This window comes from Euleptes europaea, chromosome 1 (assembly GCF_029931775.1).
Source record: "Euleptes europaea isolate rEulEur1 chromosome 1, rEulEur1.hap1, whole genome shotgun sequence".
Lineage (NCBI taxonomy): Eukaryota > Metazoa > Chordata > Lepidosauria > Squamata > Sphaerodactylidae > Euleptes > Euleptes europaea.
In genome coordinates, this window is record NC_079312.1 from 9,101,890 (window position 1) to 9,123,573 (window position 21,684).

The following is a 21,684-nucleotide window of genomic DNA, read 5'->3' on the forward strand; positions in this document are numbered from 1 at the left end:
AGGAAATATATCTCCAGTTTGGATTCAAGGTACAATGTAAGATACTAGATTTGATTCATCTAGGTGGGTGAATCCCTGACCCTGCCTGAAGCCACACCGTTCCCTCCCCTCCTCTGAGGGAAACCCTCCGGCTTCCCCCACACAACTAGGAGAATGTGCTGGGAATCCTCCTGGATATAGGTGGTTAATTTGTGCTGGTCATTGACTGTAATAAAATTTCTATTATAGGTGGTTAAGAAGTTAAAGGGGCTTGGTAGGAAAACTACCCTTCACCCAGGTCCAAGAGGAAAAAGAGCCCCCAAACTAGGGGGAGATTGCGCAGAACAAGGGAAAAAGAGGCAAGGTGGGTGGGTGGTGCACCATGTAAGGTGTATTCTACAAGGTGAAAGGCTCTTGTGATTCCCCCAAATACAACCCAGGGGCAACGGGGCTTCTGCAGGACAGGTTTCCCCGCCGCATTCCTGCCCCAGACTCCCAGCAGTGCCCAGCACCCTCACAGCATGCTTCTGGGGCTTTTTTAGTTGGTTTATAAAGTCAGCAATTGAATATTTTTGCATCAGAATAACCTGATTTTGAAGACACGCGCAACGATGATACCAAGAGGACGTTTGGGAGGTCATTAATTCATACGGTCACCAGGCACTTAACACACAATCTGATAGACACTTGGTTATAGGGATACAACAATATTCAAGTGCTGGTTAGAACACCAAAACAGACCTCTTCCACGCCTTCCCAGGGCAGGGTGGGAAAACAGCTACCACCCTGGCTGGGCCAGTGGCATTAGAAATGGCAGCCATGTGGGTCGGTTGCAGAATTCAGCACCACAGCAAAGCATGTTTGGGACAGATTGGAGGGAAGCCGGCCAAAACCCTGGGAAGTGCCTGCATGCTCCACAATACTGGGGGAAGCAAGGGGGAAAAAAACTTCCCAAAACCTCCAGGACACATGGTCAAAAGTCTTATACCCCTTCTCCCCCCCAGCCCCCCCCCTTGTTTTTGTTTTCTCTGGTTTCCAAAACTGCCTCTAGGACTTCAGCCCATTGCAGCAGGAGTTGGGATCCTCCTGCTCTCCAGCCGGTGCTGCTGCTGCAGGGGCCTCGTGGCTCTGCACAGGGAGGACAAGGAGCCTCCCTGGGGCAGAAGGAGGCAGGGAGGGAGGGAGGCTTGCTGGGGTCTCAGGGGAAGAGGGTCCATCTCGCCCCCTACTCCTTCTCCCCTCCTTCCTCTCTGGTTTAGTTCTTGAATTGCAGCCCCCCACCCCCAAGCCATCACCCCCTCCTCCAGAGCCCCTTTGCGCTCACCAGATTCCCGCCCAGCCATTCAAGCAGCCGACCTCCAAACAGGAAAGGGGCTGGGGGGGTGGGGGGACGACCACAGGAAATTGCATTTCCCAGCTGCCCTTTCCCACGTGCTTTTCTAGGACTCCCAACCACTCTCTCTTTGTAACCCTTAGAGAGCATTGCCCCAGCTCAAAGGCGAGGCAGGCAGAGCAAGAGGAAAGGGCAGGCAAATGTTTATTCAGCAGTAGAAAAGGGCAAAAGTCCAGTAGCACTTTAAAGACTAACAAAAATATTTTCTGGCAGGTATCTGAAGAGGTGAGCTGTGGCTCACGAAAGCTCATCCCCTGCCAGAAAATATTTTTGTTAGCCTTTAAGGTGCTACTGGACTCTTGCTCTTTTCTACTGCTGCAGACAGACTAACACGGCGACCCACTGTGAAATGTTTCTTCGTAAGACTTTATATGCATGCATATGCACACATGTTCTGTTGGAAGCGATGCCATAAAAACAACTTATTTGCTTAAGTTAAAAAGTTGTTGTCCTGCTTATTAGGTGATTATCTGATTCAGATAACATACCACTTCTTAGGAAGGGGTCAATTCTAAGAGCAAAATCCCTGAAAGGCCCCTGACCTGCTTCAGTGTGTTCAAACGTTAGAAGAGGGGAAATCCTTCTCTAATATGATAAAACAATAATATGATGAAGTGAAATCCTTCTCTAATACGATAAAACAGGGAGAGTTATGATGTTGTGGCTCCTAGCCAAGGGCAAAGCCTTGGAGAATTTTCAGTTCATGTCTCTAAATGTTACAAGTCAGAAAAGCTGACCGCTACAGGTGCTCTTCTCTGGTGGACTACAGAAGGGGTTAAAGGCTTTGCTGGGGGTGGGTGGGGGGTGTCATATATTCTCCCATGTCTGGCCTAACCCTGCCTGGCAGAAGGCAAGTGGACACTCAGCTAGGGTTGCCCGCTTTGGTTTGGGAAAGTCCGGGAGATTCAGGGCGGTGCTTGGAGATGCTGTGTGCGTGTGCCATCAAGTCACACCGGACTTAGGACAACCCTGTAGAGAGCCAGCGTGGCGTAGTGGTTAACAGCAGTGGTTTGGAGCGGTGGAGTCTGATCGGGAGAACCGGGCTCGATTCTCCACTCCTCCACATGAGTGGCGGAGGCTAATCTGGTGAACTGGGTTGGTTTCCCCACTCCTACACACAAAGCCAGCTGGGTGACCCTGGGCTAGTCACAGCTCTCTCAGCCTCACCTACCTCACAGGGTGTCTGTTGTGGGGAGGGGAAGGGAAGGTGATTGTAAGCCGGTTTGATTCTGCCTTAAGCGGCAGAGAAAGTCAGTATATAAAAACCAACTCTTCTTTTCAAAGCAAGAGACATTTGGAAGTGGTTTGCTATCACCTGACTCCCTATGGGCTGAGTTCTGAGAGAACTGTGACCGGCCCAAGGCTGCATGTGAAGGAGTGGGGAATCAAACCTGGTTCTCCAGATTACAGTCCACCGCTCTTAACCACCACACCTCGCTGTATCTTACATTTTATGCAATCATACTAATTTGGGGGGGGGGAGGCAGGGGAATCTATTATTACACTGTATTATTTTTTAAGTAAATTTTTATTTTCAAAACAAAAAATAACACACACAACATACACACATGTTACACGTTATTTAGAGCTACCCTATATCAGTCTATATCTTCGACTATTCTAACAAATTATTTATAAATCTGAAATCTAAAATATAGAAAATCTTCAAAGGGTGGGGATCTAAGCATATTCTCATACCCTTGCTGAATACATTATATAATTCCGCTTTGGTATACACCTTTCAATCAACCTATCTAAGAAATGATTAGCAATGTGTAATTATACAATATATTTCACAGATCTAGTAATAAATGCTTTAACCTATTCAAATTGCATAGTTTTAATACCATGTAATACCCTTATAATTCTAAACAATTATAACTGAACTAAACAATTATAGCTAACCTACTAGTTTAAAACCATAAAAGGCCTATTCCCATAATATCATATACAATTTATGCCTACTCTTACACTTCACAGTACAATTTCCAATTCTTTAGAAATTCTTCCCTGGGTCATGGCATATTCTGCTAGTTTCTCTAGCAATTATCTAGTGATGGTGTTCTTTCTTGTTTCCAATTGAAGGCAATGGTCACTCTTGCTGCTGTTATCATATATTTAAATAATCCTGCCTTTCTTTAGTCAATGGCTGATGGCAAGATTCCCAACAACTTTATTTTGGGATCTAAAGGGAAATTGATTTTCATTATTTTTTGCATTTCTTGATATATCCCAATCCAAAATGTCTTTATTTTCTTGCAGGACCACCAATAGTGAAAAAATGTGCCATAGCATCTTTGCATTTCCAGCAACGACCATCAGTATTCTTACTTATTTTACTAATGTCTTTAGGTGTGAAACACCATCAGTAAAACAACTTGTACCAATTTCTCTCACGCTCTTGCTACTTGTGAACTTTATTGCTTTCGACCAAAGGTATTCCCAGTCCTGCAAGTCTATTTCATGTCCCAGATTTTGCATCCATTAATCATGCAAGATTTAATCTGTTCCATTTCCACATCAAATTTCAATAAAGGTTTATATATTCTTCCCAAGAGATGGTCTTTGTCTTTCTTTATTAGTTTTTCAAAGGCCCCTGAAGGTACCTTCTTCCATACAGTCTTTCATTTTCCTTGATACTAGATGCAATAAGACCGCCATCCTAACTTATTTTTCTCAGTCTTAATTTCATCCCACGTCTTTATTTGGCCATTTGAGGTGACCATATCTTGTTCCGTAATATAGTCCACTGACTTTTTTCTAAGGTGGTATAATATGCCTCTGTTGGGGGACATTAATAAAGGTGGTGATGGGCTTAATCTTTTGATTTTTATCCAAAATTTAAGCAGGTTATCCTTTATTACATGCTGGGTTCCCGTGTTCTGATATTGTGTTGCTTTCCAAAGGTAGTAGTACAATCCTACCATCATGTCATCTTTTTCCAATTTTGCTAAATTCAAATCAGGATTTTTGATCCAGCCCATGATCCATACCAAACCCAACTGCTTGGTAACAGAGTTTCAGATTTGGTAAAGCCAAACCACCTCTGTTTTTTCATCTTGAAGAATTTTTAATCTAATCCTGGGTAATTTCCTAATTCAAATAAATTTATTTGGCTTTGCCATCTTTCCAGAGTCTTTTCCTCCAACTCAAATGGTAGCATTTGAAACAGTTCAGTCTTGACAGTACATTCATCTTAATGATGGAAATTCTTCCCAGAAACAAACACTGTACTATTATTGGTTCTTGTAGGTTATCTGGGCTGTGTAACCGTGGTCTTGGAATTTTCTTTCCTGACGTTTCGCCAGCAACTGTGGCAGGCATCTTCAGAGTAGTAACAGAGTGTTACTACTCTGAAGATGCCTGCCACACTTGCTGGTGAAATGTCAGGAAAGAAAATTCCAAGACCACGGTTACACAGCCCAGATAACCTACAAGAACCAATGAACTCTGACTGTGAAAGCCTTCGACTATACTGTACTATTAAATAGCTTTGTAATGTTATCAGCCAATTTATTATCTTTCTACACTCAATCTCCCCTTTGTGAATTCTTTGATGGTTAATAAAATATCTATGCTGATTGAAACTGTTTCCACATTCCAGGCATTTATATGGCTTCTCTCCTATGTGAATTCTTTCATGGGAAGTTAGGCTATAATTCCGACTGAAGCTTTCCCCACACTCCATGCACTGATATGGTTTCTCTCCTGGGTCAATTCTTTAATGGGAAGTTAGTTTTCCACTCTGACGGAGGTTCTTCCCACACTCCAGGCAAGTATATGGTTTCTCCCCTGGGTGAACTCTTTGATGGTAAGGCCTCCTCTGTCTCTAAAACTTTTTCCACATTCCAAGTATTTATATGGTTTGTCCTCCTTGTGAATTCTTTGACGGGAAGTAAGGCCTCCACTCTTGCTGAAGCTTTTCCCACACTCCAGGCATTTATATGATTTTTCTCCTGTGTGAATTCTTCTATGGGAAGTGAGTTTTCCACTCTGACGGAAGCTTTTCCCACACTGCATGCATTTATATGGTTTCTCCACTGTGTGAATTCTTTCATCGGAAGTAAGGCCTCCACTGTGACTGAAGCTTTCCCCACACTCTAGGCATTTATATGGTTTCTCGCCAGTGTCAATTCTTTCATGGGAAGTAAGACTATAACTCCGACTGAAGCTTTCCCCACACACTAGGAATTTATAAGATTTCTCACCTGTGTGAATTCTTTGATGGTCAGTAAGGCCTCCTCTGTGTCTGAAACTTTTTGCACACTCCAAGCATTTATATGGTTTCTTACCTGTGTGGATTCTTTGATGGACTGTAAGTCCTTCACTCTCACAGGAACTTTTCCCACTCTCCAGGCACTTATAGGGTTTCTCCCCTGTGTGAATTCTTTGATGGAAAGTTAGTGAGGCAAGATGTAGCAAAGGCAGTCAGGAGATATAATGCAAAGTCTGACCGAATAATATCAATCAGACTTCAGGGAAAGCCTATCAACATAAGCATCATTCAAGTTTATGCCCCAACTACAGATGTTGATGAAGAAGAAATTGGAAGTGTTTATGCCAGTGTTCAGGAAGAAATTGATCACACACCTAAACAAGATATGCTGATAATCATAGGGGATTGGAACGCAAAATAGGAAATAAAGCAGAATCAAATGTTGTTGGCAGATTTGGGCTAGGAGCACGGAATGAAGCAGGTGAACGCCTTGTAGAAGTCTGTGAAGACAACAATCTGTTCATTGCAAACACATGTTTCAGGCAACTAAATAGACGATTGTATACATGGACATCACCAGGCGGCCAGTATAGAAATCAAATAGATTACATAATGTAATCTAATTGAATGTAAACCTGAATGTAAACCTGAAGAACTATGGGGGGAAAACTAGAGATATTATCAAGGAAGAATGGGCAAAGACTATTCCTGTAGCCAAAAGAAATGAAAAACTTCAATGGATGTCTGAGGAAACTCTTAAAATTGCCAAAGATAGACGAGAAGCAAAAGTAGAAGGTGACAGAAACAGAATCAAAAGTCTAAGTGCAACGTTCCAGCAACTCTCACGTAGAGACAAAGAGACCTATTATAATAACCAGTGTAAAGAAATAGAAGAGAACAACAAAAAAGGAAGAACAAGAGATCTGTTCCACAAGATCCAAGAAACCAAAGGGAAATTTAAAGCACGGTTAGGTCTGCTGAATGATCAGCATGGAAATACATTAACTGAACAGGACAAAATAAAGAAAAGGTGGGAACAATACACTGAAGAACTATACAGAAGAGATGAAAGGATAACAGATTCTTTCCAAGAAGAATCTTTTGAAGAAGAACCTACAGTTTTAGAAAGTGAAGTGAAAGCTGCATTGAGAGCAATCAGGAGAACCAAATCACCAGGAGCAGATGGGATATCAATAGAGCTATTCCAAGCCACAGAAACGGAGTCCATCAAAATCTTGACAAGAATATGCCAATAGATATGGAAGACAAAACAATAGCCCACAGACTGGAAACGATCCGTTTACATTCCAATTCCCAAGAAAGGAGACATCAAAGATTGCAGCAACTATCGGACCATCACATTAATTTCTCACACAAGTAAAGTGATGCTCAAAATCTTACAGCAAAGGCTGTTACCATATATGGAATGAGAAATGCCTGATGTTCAAGCTGGGTTCAGAAAAGGAAGAGGCACTAGAGATCATATTGCAAATATACGGTGGTTACTGGAGCGTACGAGAGAATTTCAGAAGAAAATCAGCTTGTGTTTCATAGATTACGGCAAAGCCTTTGACTGTGTGGATCACGCAAAGCTATGGCTGGCTTTAAAGGAAATGGGTGTGCCTCTACATCTGATCGTTTTGATGCGCAACGTGTACTCTGGACAAGAGGCCACAGTTAGAACAGAATATGGAGAAACGGAATGGTTTCCAATTGGCAAAGGTGTTAGACAAAGATGTATTTTATCTCCCTGTCTCTTCAATCTATATGCAGAATATATAATTAGGAAAGCTGGATTAGATTGGCGGAGTGAAAATTGGAGGGAGGAACATTAATAATTTGAGATACGCCGATGACACTACATTATTGGCAGAAAATAGTAAAGATTTGAAACGACTACTGATGAAAGTTAAAAGAGAAAGTGCCAAAGCAGGACTACAGCTGAACATCAAGAAAACAAAAGTAATGACTACAGCAGAATTACACAACTATAAGGTTGACAGTGAGGAAATTGAAATTGTTCAAGACTTTCTATTCCTTGGCTCCATCATCAACCAAAAGGGAGACTGCAGCCAAGAAATCAGAAGGAGATTGGGAAGAGCAGCCATGAAGGAGCTAGAAAAGATTTTGAAGTGTAAGGATGTGTCACTGGCCACCAAGACTAGATTAATTCATGCCATCGTATTTCCTATTACCATGTATGGGTGTGAAAGCTGGACAGTGAAGAAAGCTGATAGGAAGAAAATAGATTCCTTTGAAATGTGGTGTTGGAGGAGAGTGTTACGAATACTGTGGACTGCCAAAAAAACAAATAAGTGGGTTCTAGATCAAATCAAGCCTGAACTGACCCTAGAAGCTAAAATGACTAAACTGAGGCTATCGTATTTTGGCCACATCATGAGACGACAAGAGTCACTGGAAAAGACTGTCATGCTAGGAAAAGTTGAGGGTAGCAGGAAAAGAGGAAGACCCAACAAGAGATGGACTGACTCGATAAAGGCAGTTACAGCCCTCAATTTGCAAGATCTGAGAAAGGCTGTCAAAGATAGGACATTTTGGAGGGCTTTCATTCATAGGGTCACCATGAGTCAGAAGCGACTTGATGGCACTTAACACACACAAGTTAGTTTTCCACTGACGGAAGTTCTTCCCACACTCCAGGAATTTATAGGGTTTCTCCCCTGTGCGAATTCTTTGATGGGAAGTAAGGCCTTCTCTGTGTCTGAAACTTTTTGCACACTCCAAGCATTTATATGGGTTGTCCTCCTTGTGAATTCTTTGAGTGGAAGTAAGGCCTCCACTAGCACTGAAGCTTTTCTCACACTCCAGGCATTTATATGGTTTATCTCCTGAGTGAATTCTTACATGTTAAGTTAGTTGTTCATTCTGACTGAAGCTCTTCCCACACTCCAGACATTTATATGGTTTCTCCCGTATGAATGCTTTGATGGACAGTAAGGCTTCCTCTGTGTCTGAAAACTTTTCCACATTCCAGGCATTTATATGGTTTGTCCTCCTTGTGAATTCTTTGATGGACAGTAAGGCCTCCACTCTGACTGAAGCTCTTCCCACACTCCAGGCATTTATATGGTTTCTTGCCTGTGTGAATTCTTTGATGGACAGTAAGGTCTCCACTCCCACTGAAGCTCTTCCCACACTCCAGGCATTTATATGGTTTCTCCCCTGTGTGAATTCTTTGATGGACAGTAAGGCCTCCACTCCGACTGAATCTTTTTCCACACTCCAGGCATTTATATGATTTGCCCTCCTTGTGAATTGTTTGATGGACAGTAAGGCATCCACTCTGACTGAAGCTCTTCCCACACTCCAGGCATTTATATGGTTTCTCCCCTGTGTGAATTCTTTGATGGACAGTAAGGCCTCCACTGCCACTGAAGCTCTTCCCACACTCCAGGCATTTATAGGGTTTCTCCCCTGTGTGAATTCTTTGATGGGAAGTAAGGCCTCCTCTCTGTCTGAAACTTTTTGCACACTCCAAGCATTGATATGATTTGTCCTCCTTGTGAATTCTTTGATGGGAAGTAAGTTTTCCACTATCACGGAAGCATTTCCCACACTCCAGGCATTTATATGGTTTCTCCCCTGTGTGAATTCTTTGATGGACAGTAAGGCCTCCACTCCCACTGAAGCTCTTCCCACACTCCAGGCATTTATATGGTTTCTCCCCTGTGTGAATTCTTGCATGGGAAGTAAGGCTTTCTCTGTGTCTGAAACTTTTTCCGCACTCCAAGCATTTATATGGTTTGTCCTCCTGGTGAATTCTTTGATGAGAAGTAAGGTTTTTACTCCCACTGAAGCTTTTCCCACACTCCAGGCATTTATATGGTTTCTCTCCTGTGTGAATTCTTTGATGGGATGTAAGGTGTGAATGCGAATTGAAAAATTTTCCACACTCCAGGCATTTATATGGTTTCTCCCCTGTGTGAATTCTTTGATGGACGGTAAGGTTTCCACTCTCACTGAAGCTTTTCCCACACACTAGACATTTATATGGTTTCTCCCCTGTGTGAATTCTTTGATGGACAGTAAGGCTTTCTCTGTGTCTGAAACTTCTTCCGCACTCCAAGCATTTTGATGGTTTGTCCTCCTTGTGAATTCTTCGATGGGAAGTTAGGTCTCCACTCGCACTGAAGCTTTTCCCACACTCCAGGCATTTATATGGTTTCTCCCCTGTGTGAATTCTTTGATGGACAGTAAGGTTTCCTCTGTGACTGAAACTTTTTCCGCACTCCAAGCATTTATATGGTTTCTCTCCTGTGTGAATTCTTTGATGGGGTGTAAGCTGTGAATGCCTACGGAAAGATTTTCCACACTCCAGGCATTTATACGGTTTCTCTCCTTTGTGAATCTTTTCATGTGAAGTTAGGCTTTCACTTAGCCTGAACCTTTTTCCACATTCCAGGCTTTTATCATTTTTCTTTCTGTTATAGGTGCTCCAGTGAATATTAATATCTGATTTTTCCAGAAGATTTTCTTTACTTGCAGTGGACTCATTCCTATTGTCTCCTTGGTATATTTTTTGCAGGAGAGAGTCACCACCCTGTAAAACACTGGAATTATTTCTCCCTTTAGTTTGGAATTTTCCCTTCTCTCTCCTCACTGCATCACAATATTCATCTTTCTCTTTCACATCTGAATATACATCATTCTTCTCCATGACTGGAAGCTCAGATGTTTCTTTTGTTGACTCCCAAACACCACCTGCTGAAAAAAAACAGAACCCTGCTGTGAGGACAAGACTTCCTAAGAATGTATCAGAATGTTCTGGTAATTGTTGTGTTTGCACTCTTTGAAAGTTCAGGGTATAAGCTCAAGCATTCAGCAGACAGTTTTCTACCCCACTTCCTCAATCTAGATAGCTAATTCTGAAGTATGCCTCCTGCCTGTGGATAAATCTGCAGATAGGGGGCACACTGACGCTCAACAGATGTTTCTGCAGATTTGGAGTGACCCTAGGTGCACAGAAAATTTGAAAACTTTTTAAATGCGTCTGCACATTTGCAGACAATGCACTTTGTGACCAGGCCAGGGAAGTGCAGTTGTCATACTGCTGCAACATCGAACGACAGAGGCAGCTGCTCTGGGCCTGGGTGCCCAGATAGGGGATGTAGGAGTCTGCTCTGTGCTTGGGCTCACCACCTGCATCCCCTGCCAGCCTGGTTGGGCCCACAGCAGTTGCCTCTATCCCTCGCTGGTGCGGTGGCGGCACATGCTGGGTCCAGTCAGGCCACTGAGGCATGGAGGCAGCTGCTCTGGGCCCAGGCACGCCAGCAGGGGATAGAATAGGCCACTCAGTGCCTGGATGCACTGCCTCTGTCCCTCGCTGACCCAGCTGGGCCCACAGCAGCTGGCTCTGTCCCTTGCACGCACGGTGGCCACTACCCCTTGGTTCACCAAGCTGTTTAGAGGCTCAGCTTGGGGGTGCTGTGCTCCCATGGCCACCACAATGCTCAGCCTAATGCGCCCACCACCAGTTCCCAGCTGCCATGGCTGCACAGCTGCCCCTCCAGAGGAAGGTTTGTCATCTTGGCGAGGGTGCTGCTGTCACAACCACTGCTGGAGACATGATTTCGGTCACCAAATGTTTAGAGTCGCACATCCCTGCACAGCACCCCCAGCTGCAGATTGGCTCAGCCTCCTCCCCTCCCCCCAAACAGCACTGCTGTTCCAGCCCTCCCGTCCACCCCCAACCTTGCCCTGCAAACCCAGCACAGCCTCGGAGACCAAACCTGCAGCTAGGAACCGGTGACTGGACTCCCCTATGCCTTGCCTTCCTTCCATGCATGGAGCTCATGTTCATGTGCTTTTGCAAATGTTGCAAAGATTTTATAATTGCAGCAGTCGTTGGCGGGTAAGTAGGGAGGGCTTCAAGGGTAGAGGGACCTTGGGGAGAGCTTCATGGGTGGAAGGTCTGGGGGGAGAACTTCAAGGGTGGGGCAGAAGAGATAGGGAAGGGATGCACCATCTCTGCAAGTTTCCCGCAGGTTCCCATTTGTTCTTTCCAAATTCCAAGAGGATTTGGCAGAGTAGCCACTGAGTAATGATCACAGCAAGAGCACAAAAGAGAGGGAATGTGCTCCAACGGTTTGAAGTTTCTCTTTTTCTGCCTGGGTGAATATACAGGGTGGAGGAGTTTTGGCGAGGTTGTGGAGAAACTAGGTAACCCTTTAAGAGAGGGACAGCCAGTCATGCTTTAACATATATGGCAGAGCGTCTGAAGAGAGGTGGCCAGACAGATAGAAAAAGTGGTAATCTGATGGGAACAATAAGTTGGAAACAATTAAGTTATTTCAATTAAACATCACAGAGGTATGTTTTAGATGTTGGGAAAGAGATGCCACTGCATTTTATATTGCCCCACTGTATGCACCAGACCCTTCAGAATCACTTACAACATTGCTCTGTGCTGGGAAGGGTGGTAGAATACATTAAATTGAGAGCTGTCTAGAGTTGCTTTGAGTCGCATGTCTCCAGTAAGGCTCCTTGTTGTGGATGGCAGACAGAGGGGCGACAGATGCTGTGACAGTGATAGTGATGGTCAAACCCACTGGTGTTTCCGTGACAGGGGGAATGTGGGAAAGGTGCTCTTCTCTGGAAAGAGAGCACCATTTACAACCAAAAGGGAAAACATGCCAGCTCTTGGATGTGACAACACCTCTTGATGGGTGGGTCCATGTTCTGGTGGGCTACAGCCCCAGGACTTGGAACCCAAATTGGCAAAGGCCCCTGGAGTCCATGTGGAGAAGGGCCTGAATAGGGCAACTTTGCCTCTGTTTGGGAGTCAGTTGTAGATCGGTCTTTTGGGGCTGACTTTCCTGTGCGCAGTTTGCAGTGAAGGATAACAGAGGGTAAGGCTGCTAAGGGCATTTACACGTATTCCTCGGGTAGGTGGGGAGGAACCAAGCAACCAACAAAGGCCAAATATGCCCTGGACTGTAAGTATTGAGTTCATAGAATCGTAGAGTTGGAAGGGACCACCTGGGTCATCTAGTCCAATCCCCTGCACAATGTAGGAAATTCACAACTACCTCCCCCACACACACACAGGCCCAGTGACCCCTACCCCTTGCCCAGAAGATGGCCAAAATGCCCTCCCTCTCATGATCTGCCCAAGGTCATAGAATCAGCATTGCTGACAGATAGCCATCTAGCCTCTGCTTAAAATCCTCCAGGGAAGGAGAGCTCACCATCTCCAGAGGAAGTCTGTTCCTCTGGGGAGCTGCTCTAACTGTTAGAAAGTTCTTCCTAATGTTTAGACAGAAGCTCTTTTGATTTAATTTCAACCCGTTGGTTCTGGTCCGTCCTTCTGGGGCAACAGAAAACAACTTGACACCATCCTCTATATGACAGCCCTTCAAGTATTTGAAGATCGTTACCATATCACCTCTCGGTCTTCTCCTCTCCAGGCTAAACATACCCAGCTCCTTCAACCTTTCCTCATAGGACTTGGTCTCCAGACCCCTCATTATCTTTGTTGCCCTCCTCTAGACACGTTCCAGCTTCTCTACATCCTTCTTAAGTTGTGGTGCCCAAAGCTGAACACAATACTCTAGGTCTAACCAGAGCAGAGCAAAGTGATACCATCACTTTGCGTGATCTGGACACTATACTTCTGTTGATACAGCCCAAGATCGCATTTGCCTTTTTAGCTACCGCATTATACTGTCTTTGGTCTACTAAGACCCCTAGATCCTTTTCGCACACACTACTGCTACAAGTCTCCCCCATCCTATAATTATGCATTTGATTTTTCCTACCTAAATGCAGAACTTTACATTGATCTCTGTTGCATTTTATTAATTTTAGTCCAATTCTCCCACCTGTCAAGATCATCCTGTATCCTGGCTCTGCCTTCGAACGTATTTTCTACCTCTCCCAATTTAGTATAATCTGCAAATTAAATAAGCATCCCCTCTATTCCTTTATCCAAATCATTTATGAAGAGGTTGAACACAGGGCCCAGGACAGATCCCTGAGGCACTCCACTAGTCTCTCCTCTCCAAGTGGATGAGGAACCATTAACAAGCACTCTTTGGGTGCAATCTGACAACCAGTAATAGGATCGATGGTAGACAGAATACCTCTTAAGACGGTAAGTCCGGTCAGCACACTTTAGACTCTACCCCTCTCAGTAGGGAATCCCCAATTACCAGAACATGCCCCTTCCTAAATTGGGGAGCAGAAGCTTGAGTGCCTTCATTCACAGGAGCCTGAAAAATTGCTTTCAAGCTTTGGGGAGGCTGGAGGGGGTAGCCCTTGTTCCAGTGGTCCAGAATCAATATCTATGGGGAGATCCTAGAACCCATTTCTGATCAAAAGAGGATCAGAATCACTCCTGATTTTCCTGCTTCTGTGGGTCACATTCTTCCATGCACCCTCCTCCTGTGTTGGTTGCACCTCCATTTGTTACCTTTCTCTCCTCCTCTTGTTGCTCCCTAAAGAGTGCTTCATGCACTCTGTCCATGAATTCTTCCCCTTCCTCCATAAAATGGAGTGTGGACAAGTGTGCCTCGAGTCCCTGTATCTTCTCCTCCAGCAGGGCTACCAACTCACACTTGCTGCGAGTGTAATTACTGTTACCCTCAGGCAAGAATACAAACATGCCAGAAACATTGGTTCTTGTAGGTTATCCGGGCTGTGTAACCGTGGTCTTGGAATTTTCTTTCCTGACGTTTCGCCAGCAGCTGTGGCAGGCATCTTCAGAGTAGTAACACTGAAGGACAGTGTCTCTCAGTATCTTCAGTGTTACTACTCTGAAGATGCCTGCCACAGTTGCTGGCGAAACGTCAAGAAAGAAAATTCCAAGACCACGGTTACACAGCCCGGATAACCTACAAGAACCAATGAACTCTGACCGTGAAAGCCTTCGACAATATGCCAGAAACAGTTTAGGTCACTGTCTCAGCTCCCACACCAGCCACGCAGCTGTGATCCATTGCTGAAGTGGTTCAGATTATTTCCTGCACTTCCCTGATAGCTTCCCTGGCAAACTGCCTCTAAAGACTCCCTGCTTGAAGAAGCAGAAAGGCTCAACACATCTAAAAGGTATCAACCTGTCAGCTGCTTCCAGGCCCCCCAGGAACTTAGGAACATAGGAACTTCTCTTTTGCTTATTTTGCTGAGGGCCCCTAGACCTGTCAAACAGCGCCCTGAGTTTGTGCCTTGTTTTCATAAAATTGTTTAAGAGCCGGGCTGTGTGACGGTGGTCGTGGTATTTTCTTTCCTGAAGATGCCTGCCACAGCTGCTGGTGAAATGTGAGGAAAGAAAATACCAAGACTACCGTCACACAGCCCGGATAACCTACAAGAACCAATGAAGTCTGACCGTGAAAGCCTTCGACAATATTTTAAGAGAGTCTGCACATTTCCTTTCTCACCTGCCTTGGCTATTCGGCATGATAAAGGAACCACCACCTACCCACCCACCCCATGACGCTGGCCTGAGGTTTTGCCACCAGAGTGAGAAGGGCTGATTTTACCTGTTCTGGTAGCGGGAAAAGGAAAAAGCAGAGCAAGACAGCAGCTGGTCTTCACCACACCCCTGCTTTGCAGGCACAACGTCTCAGGATCAGGCCTGGCATGTCCAGATCTCAAGAGAAACAGGGCTGGGTAACACTCTCCCCTCAGAGTGGCCAATACTAGACTAAACTTGGCTGAAGCGATGTGACTTGGTAGAAGGAACAGGACTATTTTCATTAGTGGAAGATGTATAGGCACCATTTCAGGATCCACAAGGAACTGAGGTTTTTTGGAAACTGAAACTGTGAGGATAAACAAGGCCACAGAGATCTCAGAAGTGCAAGAAACACAAAGTCACAAGAGAGGTCTCTAAGCAGCTACCTGCCAATCTCTCATCCTCTTCAGAGATCAGGGGAAACAGCTCTGCGTCCTCTTCCAGCCAGGATATGAGGTCAGGTTTGGTAATCTGGGGCTCTGTTTATCAGGAAAAAAATATAATCACCTTTCTGTTCCCTCATAAATTCTGCAATTCCAAGCCATCTTAACTGTATCCCCCAGAAACACACAGCAGGCAAGTAATAGGGGTGGGGTAAAGTATGGAGTAAATAATCCTGTATCTGGCACTGGCAATTCTGTGCCTGTTCCCTGTGAAGACAAGATGGAAATGTCAGCTGAGAATGAAGTTACTGGCAAGGAATCCAGCACAGTTTCCGCCACAACCACCTCTCAGCCCAGGTGAGGCAAGGCCCAAGCTGGAAGGAAGCCCCTGCTTAGGCCGCCCCACCTTCTCCAGACTAGGTATTCCTTGGCACCTCTTCTGATGCCCTCTCATGTTGGTCAAAGCGCAGGACTGCCAAGCATGGGCTCTCGCTCTCTGCTAGAAGAGCCCAGACCCCTCCCACATCAGAGGAAGGGTCATAAGAAGTGGCAGAGATCAGCCATTGGCCCAACACAGACTTCCTTACCGTCACCCTTCACAGCAAGGAGACAGCTCAGGACAAAAAGATCCTTACCCAGAGAGGTCAAGTTCCGAAAATTCTCCAGAATGACTTCCTTGTACAGAACTCTTTGGTCTGGGCGCAGCAGGGGCCACTCCCCCTGGGTGAAATACACAGCCACCTCCTCAAAGGACATCCCACCCTGGAAAAATAAGTTGTTTATGTCCCTACATATCCAACCCATGGGATGCATTTGTTTACGTCACTGTAAATTCAACCCATGGGATGAGGAGCCCAAAACAGAGACAGTAAATTAATACTTGCAAGAATAGCGCAAAGAGGAGGGGAGAAGAACCCCAACGGCACATTTGGTTCCCTCCTCAGTCTTCCTTGGGTGTCTCTTGTGGCCAGAGATGCCCATATGGTCAAGTGAGGCCCAAAGTGTTTTCTGTGGGATATTTGTGGGCCAGTATTGTTTCATAGTCTCTGCTTGGGCTTCTCTGCAGATGCCAATCTGGACAGGGCAGTGACTATTTTCCCACCTTGCCAGTGGGCAGACTTGACATCTTGCAGCACCACAACCAAGGGAGGGAGCCCGATCCTATGGGACTTGTCACAGAGAAGGAAGCATTCCTGCCTTCCACTGTGTGTTTCCCCAGTGACACCCCCTTACCGAAGCTGTCTGCGTGGTACCATTTTTCCATTCAGCAAACAGAGTAGATGGCGGAGAAGGCATCCCAGGTGTCTTTCTTCTGCAGTCTGAGAGGGAGGGAGAGAAAGAAAGAAGGTGGGAAACCCTTTCTTCTACAGATATATTTCCTGAGAGCCATGGACTACTAGAAAATGTATCTCCAATTTAGATTCAAGGTACAATGTAAGATACTAGATTTGATTCATCTAGGTGGGTGAATCCCTGACCCTGCCTGAAGCCACACCGTTCCCTCCTCTCCTCTGAGGGAAACCCTCTGGCTTGCCCCACACAACTAGGAGAATGTGTAGAAATCCTCCTGGATATAGGTGGTTAATAAGTTACAGGGGCTTGGTAGGAAAACTACCCTTCACCCAAGTCCAAGAGGAAAAACAGCCCCCAAATTAGGGGGAGATTGCGCAGAACAAGGGAAAAAGAGACAAGGTGGGTGGGTGGTGAACCATGTAAGGTGTTTTCTACACAGCGAAAGGCTCTTGTGATTCCCCCAGATACAACCCAGGGGCAACGGGGCTTCTGCAGGACAGGTTTCCCCGACACATTCCTGCCCCAGACTCCCAGCAGTGCCCAGCCCCCTCACAACACGCTTCTGGGGCTTTTTTAGTTGGTTTATAAAATCAGCAATTGAATATTTTTGCATCAGAATAACCTGATTTTGAAGACACGTGCAAGGATGATACCAAGAGGACGTTTGGGAGGTCATTAATTCATACGGTCACCAGACACTTAACACACAATCTGATAGACATGTGGTTATAGGGATACAACAATATTCAAGTGCTGGTTAGAACACCAAAACAGACCTCTTCCACGCCTTCCCAGGGCAGGGTGGGAAAACGGCTACCATCCTGGCTGGGCCAGTGGCATTAGAAATGGCAGCCAGGTGGGTCGGTTGCAGAATTCAGCACCACAGCAAAGCATGTTTGGGACAGATTGGAGGGAAGCCGGCCAAAACTCTGGGGAGTGCCTGCATGCTCCACAATACTGGGGGAAGCAAGGGGGGGAAAACACTTCCCAAAACCTCCAGTCCAGGACACATGGTCAAAAGTCTATCACCCCTTCTCCCCCCCAGCCCCCCCCCACTCCTCCCCCTTGTTTTTGTTTTCTCTGGTTTCCAAAACTGCCTCTAGGACTTCAGCCCATTGCAGCAGGAGTTGGGATCCTCCTGCTCTCCAACCGGTGCTGCTGCAGGGGTCTTGTGGCTCTGCACAGGGAGGACAAGGAGCCGCTCCCTGGGGCAGGAGGAGGGAGGGAGGCTTGCTGGGGTCTCGGGGGGGGAAGAGGGTCCATCTCGCCCCCTACTCCTTCTCCCCTCCTTCCTCTCTGATTTAGTTCTTGAACTGCAGCCCACCCCACCCCCCAAGCCCTCCTCCCCTCCTCCAAAGCCCCTTTTGAGCTCACCAGATTCCCGCCCAGCCATTCAAGCAGCCGACCTCCAAACAGGAAAGAGGCTGGGGGGTGGTGTGGGGAAATTGCTTTCCCCAGCTGCCCTTTCCCACGTGCCTTTCTCGGACTCCAAACCACTCGCTCTTTGTAACCCTTAGAGAGCATTGCCCCAGCTCAAAGGGGAGGCAGGCAGAGCAAGAGGAAAGGGCAGGCAAATGTTTCTTCGTAAGACTTTATATGCATGCATATGCACACATGTCCCATTTGAAGCTATGCCATAAAAACAACTTACTTGCTTAAGTTAAAAAGTTGTTGTCCTGCTTATTAGGTGAGTATCTGATTCAGATAATAGACCACCTCTTAGGAAGGGCTCAGTTCTAGGAGCAAAATCCCTGAAAGGCCCTGACCCGCTTCAGTGTGTTCAAACGTTAGAAGAGGTGAAATCCTTCTCTAATATGATAGAACAATAATATGATGTTGTGGCTCCTAGCCAAGGGCAAAGCCTTGGAGAATTTTCAGTTCATCTCTCCAAATGTTACAAGTCAGAAAAGCTGACCGCTACAGGTGCTCTTCTCTGGTGGACTACAGAAGGGGTTAAAGACTTTGCTGGGGGTGGGTGGGTGGGTGGGGGGTGTCATATATCCTCCCACGTCTGGCCTCACCCTGCCTGGCAGAAGGCAAGCGGACGCTCAGCTAGGGTTGCCCGCTATGGTTTGGGAAAGTCCTGGAGATTCAGGGCGGTGCTTGGAGATGCTGTGTGCGCGTGCCACCAAGTCACACCGGACTTAGGACAACCCTGGAGGGAGCCGGCGTGGCGTAGTGGTTAAGAGCAGTGGTTTGGTCTAACGGAATTCCTACATGGGAAAGATATGGAAGAGTTTAAACAAACATCGTTAAAGGCCGCCTCATATTGGGATAAGACGGCAAAAATGGATTTTATGATAATAATTAACGAGTTATAGAAATTAGAGAAATTTTTACATCTGTGTATCTTTAAATGGTAAAAACTGGTTAGACACTTCTTTGGAAGTCGGGTGTAGGGTCACTGTCTTAGGTGGGTGGAAGGGAAATGGGTATCTAATTAGAATTTTACAATTTAGAATATAATAATTATGGTATATTGATACCCTTCTGTTTTTGTATTTTTTGTATTTTGTATTAATTTACATATTACTTTGTATTGTTTTATATATTTTTTGTTTTATGTTATAAAATTTAATTAAAAATTATTTTAAAAAAAAGAGCAGTGGTTTGGAGCGGTGGAGTCTGATCGGGAGAACCGGGCTCGATTCTCCACTCTTCCACATGAGCAGCGGAGGCTAATCTGGTGAACTGGGTTGGTTTCCCCACTCCTACACACAAAGCCAGCTGGGTGACCTTGGGCAAGTCACGCTCTCTCAGCCTCACCTACCTGACAAGGTGTCTGTTGTGGGAAGGGAAGGTGACTGTAAGCCGGTTTGATTCTGCCTTAAGCGGCAGAAAAAGTCAGCATATAAAAACCAACTCTTCTTCTTTTCAAAGCAAGAGACATTTGGAAGTGGTTTGCTATCACCTGTCTCCCTATGGGCTGAGAGAACTGTGACTGGCCCTAGGCTGCATGTGAAGGAGTGGGGAATCAAACCTGGTTCTCCAGATTACAGTCCACCGCTCTTAACCACCACACCACGCTGTATCTTACATTTTATGTAATCATACTAATTTGGGGGACAGGGGAATCTAGTATTACACTGTATTATTTTTTAAGTAAATTTTTATTTTCAAAACAACAAAAAACAGCACACACAACATACACACGTTACACGTTATTTAGAGCTACCCTATATCAGTCTATATCTTCGACTGTTCTAACAAATTATTTATAAATCTGAAATCTAAAATAGAGACAAATCTTGAAAGGGTGAGGATCTAAGCATATTCTCATACTTGCTGAATACATTATATAATTCCGCTTCTGTTTACGCCTTTCAATCAAGCTATCTAAGAAATGATTAGCAATGTATAATTATACTATATATTTTATAGATCTAGTAATAAATGCTTTCACCTATTCAAATTGCATAGTTATAATACCATGTAATACCCTTATAATTCTAAACAATTATAACTGAACTAAACAATTATAGCTAACCTACTAGTTTAAAACCATAAAAGCCCTATTCCCATAATATCATCTACAATTTATGCCTACTGTTACACTTCACATTATTTTATACAGCTTATGTTATTCGGTCATGTAATCACAGTACAATTTCCAATTCTTTAGAAATTCTTCTCTGGGACTTTTTCCCACAATATTTGTCAGCCTGGCCATCATGGCATATTCTGCTAGTTTCTCAAGCCAATTATCTAGTGATGGTGTTCTTTCTTGTTTCCAATTGAAGGCAATGGTCACTCTTGCTGCAGTTATCATATATCGGAATAATCCTGCCTTTCTTTAGTCAATGGCTGATGGCAAGATTCCCAACAACTTTATTTTTGGATCTAAAGGGAAATTGATTTTCATTATTTTTTGCATTTCTTGGTGTATCTCAATCCAAAATTTATTTTTCTTGCAGGACCACCAATAGTGAATATTGCATCTTTGCATTTCCAGCAACGACCATCAGTATTCTTAATTATGTTACTAATGTCTTTAGGTGTGAAACACCATCAGTAAAACAACTTGTACCAATTTTCTCTCAGGCTACTTGTGAATTTTATTGCTTTCAACCAAAGGTATTCCCAGTCCTGCAAGTCTATTTCATTTCCCAGATTTTGCATCTATTAATCATGCAAGATTTAATCCGTTCCATTTCCGCATCAAATTTCAATAAAAGTTTATATATTCTTCTCAAGAGATGGTCTTTGTCTTTCTTTATTAGTTTTTCAAACTGTTAGGCCCCTGAAGGTACCTTCTTCCATACACTCTTTCAATATCCTTGATACTAGATGCAATAGGACAGTCATCCTAATTTATTTTTCTCAGTCTTAATTTCATCCCATGTGTTTATTTGGCCATTTGAGGTGACTATATCTTGATACGTAATATAGTCCATTGACTTTTTTCTAAGGTGGTATAATATGCCTCTGTTGGGGGACATTAATAAAGGTGGTGATGGGCTTAATCTTTTGATTTTTATCCAAAATTTAAGCAGGTTATCCTTTATTACATACTGGGTTCCCGTGTTCTGGTATTTTGTTGCTTTCCAAAGGTAGTAGTACAATGCTACCTTCATGTCATCTTTTTCCAATTTTGCTAAATTCAAATCAGGATTTTTGATCCAGCCCATGATCCATACCAAACCAGCTGCTTGGTAACAGAGTTTCAAATTCGGTAAGGCCAAACCACCTCTGTTTTTTCATCTTGAAGAATTTTAAATCTAATCCTGGGTATTTTCCTAATCCAAATAAATTTATTTTGCTTTGCCATCTTTCCAGTCTTTTCCTCCAACCCAAATGGTAGCATTTGAAACAAACAGTTCAGTCTTGACAGTACATTCATCTTAATGATGGAAATTCTTCCCAGAAACAATTTTTTTACACTGTACTATTAAATAGCTTTGTAATGGTATTAGCCAATTTAACATCTTTCTACACTAAAACATTT

At 44.5% G+C, this 21,684-nt stretch overlaps 1 protein-coding gene across 1 annotated transcript; it reads right to left on the reverse strand.

Annotated features, from left to right (window-relative positions):
- Window positions 1–1,026: 1,026 nt before the first annotated feature.
- On the reverse strand, window positions 1,027–16,202 carry LOC130484725 (zinc finger protein 660-like). The gene is made up of 6 exons (XM_056857840.1): window positions 16,034–16,202; window positions 15,036–15,093; window positions 10,636–10,861; window positions 9,147–9,957; window positions 8,853–9,062; window positions 1,027–1,133 (listed from the first exon to the last, which is right to left on the reverse strand). Exons 1-6 carry the CDS (start codon window positions 16,200–16,202, stop codon window positions 1,027–1,029), a joined length of 1,581 nt encoding a protein of 526 aa, XP_056713818.1.
- Between the last annotated feature and the right edge of the window lie 5,482 nt (window positions 16,203–21,684).

Excerpts from the sequence above, each read along its gene's own strand:
- LOC130484725 (XM_056857840.1), bottom strand. The coding sequence starts at position 16,202 with ATGTCCTTTGAGGAGGTGGCTGTGTATTTCACCCAGGGGGAGTGGCCC. Across the intron at positions 10,862-15,035 it reads CCTCAGGCCAGCGTCATGGG|AGCAGCTGCCTCCATGCCTC; the intron begins GTGGGTGGGTAG and ends GCCTGGGCCCAG. Across the intron at positions 9,063-9,146 it reads GTGTGGGAAATGCTTCCGTG|AGAGAGGAGGCCTTACTTCC; the intron begins ATAGTGGAAAAC and ends AAAGTTTCAGAC.